General features: G+C 41.7%; 1 protein-coding gene across 1 annotated transcript in view; it reads right to left on the bottom strand.

Moving 5' to 3' along the window:
• LATS1 (large tumor suppressor kinase 1) overlaps positions 1 to 7,043 on the bottom strand; it is a 60,781-nt gene that overhangs the window by 14,587 nt on the left and 39,151 nt on the right. Inside the window, exons 6-7 of the mRNA XM_011965664.1 lie at positions 4,392 to 4,574; positions 4,088 to 4,194 (exon numbers count right to left, since the gene is read on the bottom strand). Coding sequence (XP_011821054.1) covers positions 4,088 to 4,194; positions 4,392 to 4,574 — 290 coding nt within the window. The remainder of the gene's footprint in view (positions 1 to 4,087; positions 4,195 to 4,391; positions 4,575 to 7,043) is intronic.

Below are 7,043 nucleotides of genomic sequence, written 5' to 3'. Positions count from 1 at the left end.
TCCTGTGTTCCAGTGATCTTCCTGCTGTGGCCTTCCAAAGCACTGGGATTACAGGTGTGAGCCACCACATCTGGCTGGATGAGGTTGTATGTATGTATGTATGTATGTATGTATGTATTTATTGAGGTGGAGTCCCCCTCTGTCACCCAGGCTGGAGTACAGTGGCGCCATCTCGGCTCACTTCAAGCTCCACCTCCCGGGTTCACGCCATTCTCCTGCCTCAGCCTCATGAGTAGCTGGGACTACAGGCGCCCGCCACCACACCCGGCTAATTTTTTTAATTTTTAGTAGAGATGGGGTTTCACCGTGTTAGTCAGGATGGTCTCGATCTCCTGACCTCATGACCCACCTGCCTTGGCCTCCCAAAGTGCTAGGATTACAGGGTAAACCACCGTGCTGGCTGGATGAGGTTTTAAGCGTATGTAGATGTAATGTATAAAATAACTACAAGCCAGGTGTAGGCGCATGCTTGTAATCCCAACATTTTGGGAGGCCGACGTGGGAGGATTACTTGAGCCCAGAAGTTCAAGACCAGCCTGGGCAACATAGTGACTAGTCTTGATTACAAAATAATAATAAAATTAGCCAAGGGTGGTGGCATGTGCCTGTAATCCAGGCTACTTGGGAGGATGACACAGGAGAATCTTGAACCCAGGAGGCAGAGGTTGCAGTGAGCTGAAATCACAACCCTGCACTCCAGCGTGGGCAGCAGAACAAGACCTTGTCTCAAAAAAAAAAAAAAAAAGAAGAAGAAAAATAAAATAACTACAATATAAATAATAGTGAATAAAGGGACCTATATAGCATATGGTTCTACATTGAACTTGAAGTGGTAAAGTATAAATTCTAGGTAGATAGTGAAAACTTAGGCTGGGCGCAGTGGCTCACGCCTGTAATCCCAACACTTTGGGAGGCTGAGGTGGGTGGATTGCTTGAGGCAGGAGTTTGAGACCAGCCTGGCCAACATAGTGAAACCCTGTCTCTACTAAAAATACAAAAATTAGCCAAGTGTGGTGGAAGGCACCTGTAATCCCAGCTACTCAGGAGGCTGAGGCAGGAGAATCACTTGAACCTGGGAGACAGAGGTTGCAGTGAGATGAGGTTGCACCACTACGCTCCAGCCTAGGCAACAGAGTGAAACTGCATCTCAAAAAAAAAAAAAAAAAAGAAAGGAAACAATATATATTTTGTAGTCACTAGAGCAATCACAAACAAAACTATACAAAGAGATAATAGTAAAAAACCACAGTAGAAAGAGATAGCACAGAAAACAGCAGAGTAGGAAGCATCAGGGGTCTACCCATCCCTAAAATCAATCATTAAACTGGAAAAAGACTATCAGAATACTATTTTGGAACTTTGGAACCTTACAGCAGCCAGGAGAGTGCTTCATGAAGGGAGAGGCTGCTAAAATTTGGTTCAGACAGCAGCGTGTGTGAGCCCACTACCATCTACCATTCCTCAGTCCTGTGGCAGTCAGGAAAACCACAGCTTGCCTTCCTGGAGCAGCTGGTTAGTGCCAAGGTGGGCAGTAAGAACTCTGCCCTCCAAATATTTGAGGCTGTCCATCTTGGTTGGTGTTAGTGATTCCCTGAGGGAACAGCACAGATGCCTGTCTTTCTTTGACCTGCTCTGGCAGATTTAAAGAGACAGAGATCCATTCTTTTTTTGACCCAGACATTTAAAGAAATATGTCAGGTCACTGGCTTGGGTTACTTTTTGCCTTACTGTTGAGTTTTGAGGGTTCTTTATATATGGTAGATTAAAAAAACCTTTCTTAGCTATGTGATTTGTAAATATTTTCTCCCAGCCTGTAGCTTGTCTTTTCTCTTGACTGTTATCTGTGGTAGAGGGAAAGTTCTTAGTTTTGATGAACTTTTTTCTTTTATGGGTCATGATTCTGGGGTCATTTCTACGAACTCTTTACCTAACCCAAGCCCACAAAGATTTTCTCCTATGTTTTCTTCTAAAAGTATTATACCTTTAAGTTTTATCTATATATATGTGACTCAATTTGAGTTAATCTTTGTAAAGGTGTGAGGCTCAGTTTTTTGTTTTTTTTTTTTTTTTGACACAGAGTCTTGCTCTGTCGTCCCAGGCTGGAGTGCAGTGGCACGATCTTGGCTCAATGCAAGCTCTGCCTCCTGGGTTCCAGTGATTCTCCTGCCTCAGGCTCCCAAGGACTCAGGATTACAGGCATGCACCAACCACACTTGGCTAATTTTTGTAGTTTTAGTAGAGACGGGGTTTCACCACGTTGACTAGGCTGGTCTCAAACCCCTAACCTCAGGTTATCCATCCGCCTTGGCCTCCCAAAGTGCTAGGATTATAGGCGTGAGCCACTGCACCTGACCTGATGTTCATTTTTTTTGTATATGGCTGACCAGTTTTCTCAATACCATTTGTTGGTGATCTGTCTGCTGCGACCTTGCAAAGTGCTGGGATTACAGGTGTGAGCCACTGCACCCATTCCAGCACTTTGGGAGGCTGAGGTGGGTGGATTACTTGAGCCCAGGAGTTTGAGACCAGCCTCGGCAACATGGCAAAACCCTATATCTACACAAAAAAAAAAAATACAAAAAATAAAAAAAAAGCACCTGTGGTCCCATCTACCAGGAGGCTAAGATAGGTTGCTTGAGCCAGGACAGAGGTTGCATGAGACAACATCATGCCACTGCATTCTACCCTTGGTGAAATGTTTTGATCCTATCTCAAAATAAAGTGCTGGGATTACAGACATGAGCCATCATGTCTGGCCCTCAAAGAATAATTAAGAATGATCAGGAGGCGGAGTGCAGCGGCTCATTGGGAGGCCGAGGCGGGTGGATCATGAGTTCAGGAGATTGAGACCATCCTGGCCAACATGGTGAAACCCCTCTCTACTAAAAATACAAAAACTAGCTGGGTGTGATGGCGCGTGCCTGTAATCCCAGCTACTCGGGAAGCTGAGGCACGAGACTCACTTGAACCCAGGAGGCAGAAGTTGCAGTGAGCTGAGATCACGCCACTGCACTCTAGCCTGATGATAGAGCAAGACTCTGTATAAAAAAAAAAAAAGAGAGAGAGAGAGAGAGAACGACCAGGAGTTAATTAGACTTCAGAAAGGAGGAAGGGTTATAGAAGAGAGAGATGGAAGTAGGACATTCCAGACAGAGGGAATGGTATGAACGGAGGGCAAATTCCAACTTTAACCCATGGACAAAGGAATCACCAAAGGGTATTAAATCAGACAGTGTATGGTCAAAATTGTGGGTAGCTTCTCATTTAAGTGCCAGAGGTATTTTCAAATGGGGATATAAACATTTGTTTGTAGTTTGCATAGAAGGAGACAAAGCCAGGAGGCAGTAGGTGACAAGCAGTGAACAAATCTTCAAAATGGACTAAAGGCCTGTTTTGTTTTGTTTTGTTTGAGAAGGAGTTTCGCTCTTTCACCCAGGGTGGAGTGCAATGGTCAGATCTTGGCTCACTGCAACCTCTGCCTTCGGAATTCAAAGGATTCTCCTGCCTCAGCCTCCCAAGTAGCTGGGATTACAGGTGTCCGCCACCACACCCAGCTAATTTTTGTATTTTTAGTAGAGACGGGGTTTTGCCATGTTGGCCAGGCTGATCCCAAACTCCTGACCTCAGGTGATCCACCCGCGTACACCTCCCAAAGTGGTAGGATTACAGGCATGAGTCACCGTGCCTGGCCTAAAGACCTTTTTGAGAATGATATATGAGTATGGTGTATGAGTGAGGGGGGATACAAAATTATGGGGATATGGCATCATGGAGACTGGAGTTCACACATGCAATTTTAGTGAGTTCATATACCCTTACAAGTTCATTCTTTTCCTTTTTTAAATTAAACATTTTTTTTTTGTAGAGATGGGGTCTCACATCATTGTCAGGCTGATCTTGAACTCCTAGGTGCAAGCAATCCTCCTGCCTCAACCTCCCAAAGCACTGGCATTATGGGTATGAGCCACTGCACCCGGCCCAAGCTCATTCTTTAACTCCAGACTAAAATGCTCTAAGTACTAATAAATAAAGGTCAATGACGTAGCAACTTTGTGAGAATTCTTTTGATATAGATGCCATACCTTACCTTCATTTGTGTTTCTAATGGTGTTTGTGCCAAGAAAGGAGGTTGTCCCACCAACATTTCAAAAAGAATAACACCAACACTCCACCAATCACACAACTGTGTGTATCCTAAAATAAGGTACCAAAGTTAGTTATTTAGAAGCACTTTAAAAATGCTCAGAATACAATAAAAATTAACATTAAATCACCAATTTATACTGTAAAATTAATACTTTTATTATAAGCCTGAAAAATAAGGCATATTCTAGTGTTGTTTTGGCTGGCCTAAAGGCCTATTGAGATTTTATATGAAAGAAGTGCTTTACCTGTTCGTAGCAATACTTCAGGTGCAATATAATTGGGAGTCCCAACCAAAGAATGTGCTAAACATCGCTGGTGCTGGCGTGCAGCTCTCCGCTCTAATGGCTTCAATCTGTCTCCACATCGACAGCTTGAGGGATCCCCCCATTCATTACTGAAATCCATGCTATCTTGCCGTGGATGGTCACCTGCACAACAAAAGAATAAATAAATAAAATCAACAAGGACAACAGTAAACCTGAAGTCTATTTAATCTTCTGACATCATGGTTTAGGGTTAACAACATTCTCCCTTGTGACAAACTAAGACACAATGTATGCCAAATCACGGATGGTGTTTATTACCAATTACAGCCTGCTTTCTGAGATGTCAATAGGAATGATTTTACACTTTAAAAAAAAAAAAGTCTAAGATTTAGCAATTTATTCAATGTTAAATAACAACAATATGAGTCATGGGGAGATTAAGAGTTTGTTATTTAGCCCACTCCCTGGTACTACTCTGGACAAACTTTCAAACAGATTAGATCAGTGTTTCATTCAATAAATGACAGTGATAAGACAAAGCTCTGGGTACATTCTAGTAGGAAAAGAAACAAAACAAATAATTACACATATAAGGAACAGTGACATACCCTACACAGAGAATCAACACAGGGTGATGTGACAAATGTGACTGGATAGCTACATAAGACTGAATGGCTAGGAAAGACCAATTGAGAAGATGACATCAGCTAAATCGTAAAAATACAAGAAGGAATCAACCATTTAAAAATCAGGTTTAGGTATTCCACACAGAAATAACAGCAACAGAGAGAAGAACAGTGCAGCTGATAGAGGGGAGAACTGTAGGAAATAGGGCAAGAACTGTAAGAAATGCAGCAGGAACAAATACACATGGGTTTTGCAAGCAATAGAAATGGTCTGCCTTTTACTTCAAGTAAAGGGAAAAGATATTGGAGAGTTTGAAGCAAGAAGATAACAATATCTGATTTATGCTTAAAAAAAAGAGTTCTTTTGAGCCATGTGAAGTTTGCAAGGTCTATTTGAAATCCACATGAAGATAGACAGGAAGCAGTTGGATAGAGAAATTATGAATTTTGGAGAAAGGCCATTTCTGGAGAGAGAGATTTGGAAGTCATTAACATATAGATGGCATGAAGTCACCTTGAATATAAGAAATTAATATTTATTATATTTATATAATATAATATTTATCTAGGATGTTTGATTAAAATATGATTTCCCTTTGAGAGGCCGAGGCGGGTGGATCACGAGGTCAAGAGATTGAGACTATCCTGGCCAACATGGTGAAACTCCATCTCTACTAAAAATACAAAAATTAGCTGGGTGTGGTGGCGTGTGTCTGTAATTCCAGCTACTCAGGAGGCTAGGGCAGGAGGATCGCTTGAACCCAGGAGATGGAGGTTGCGGTAAGCCGAGATTGCGCCATGGCACTCCAGCCTGGCAACAGATCAAGACTCCGTCTCAAAACAAACAAACAAAAAAGCAACAACAAGAACAAAAAGATTTCTATGCCCCAGTGAAGACTTTTGATCAAAAGACGGGAATAGAGCCTAGGAATCATGTTTTTAGGAAGCTTTCCAGGTAATAATTCAGTCAAATCTGGGGAGACACTAAATTCCACTATGTCAAACATTAAAGTAGGTTCAATTGTCTCAGTTCTACCCATTTTAATGTCAATCTACTTGTGCTCACAGAAGCACAGGAGGCCAATAATACTTACCTCAGAGAATTGTTGTGAGCATATTAGAATATATTGTTAAGCACCTAGTACATAGTATTTAACAAATGTTAGATTGACTTACACTTCCATTAGCGCTTGGAGGGATCTTGGTGAGGCAGTGTGGTGTAGTAGAAATAACATGGGCCCTGAAATCAGACAAACCTGCGTTCAAAGCCTAGCCCTTACACTTGATTTCTGTCTGACCTTGGGCAAGTTACTTCATCTAACTAGGCCTCAGTTTCTTCATCCTGCCTCACAGTGACATTGTGAGGATAAAATAGGATCAAGGATCATAAAGTGTTTAGGGTTATATAAGTTGTGTAATAGTCACATAATGGAATCCTAAATAGCAGTGAAAATAAATGTTACATGTAATAACATGGAGGAACCTCAAACAAGTCAACACAAAGAATATATATAGATTAAATTTAAATAAAAGTTAAAGAGTAGGCAAAATGAAATAATATATTATTTAGAGATATACACATTTGTGATAAAAGTATTGATAAAAGTAAAGAACCAATTATAAAGTTCTGAAATAATAATTATCTCTGTGGAGGAGAAAAGGGGAAGTGATTGTTTAGGGGCTTCTAAAGTACTGATAGTCTAGTTCTTTAACTGAATGATGGATATGAGGATTCATTAAAAAATTATTTTTAAAATGTTATTTGGCCAGGCACAGGGGCTCACACCTGTAATCTCAGCACTTTGGGAGGCTGCGGCAGGTGGATCACCTGAGGTCAGGAGTTTGAGATCAGCCTGGCCAACAAGGCGAAACCCCATCTCTACTAAAAATACAAAAATTAACTGGGCATGGTGGCGGGTGCTTGTAATCCCAGCTACTCGGGAGGCTGAGGCAGGAGAATCACTTGAACCCAGGAGGGGGAGGTTGCAGTGAGCCGAGATCACGC

The sequence above is a fragment of the Mandrillus leucophaeus genome, unplaced genomic scaffold (assembly GCF_000951045.1).
Source record: "Mandrillus leucophaeus isolate KB7577 unplaced genomic scaffold, Mleu.le_1.0 Scaffold731, whole genome shotgun sequence".
NCBI lineage: Eukaryota > Metazoa > Chordata > Mammalia > Primates > Cercopithecidae > Mandrillus > Mandrillus leucophaeus.
This window is presented reverse-complemented; position numbering and strand designations above follow the sequence as displayed.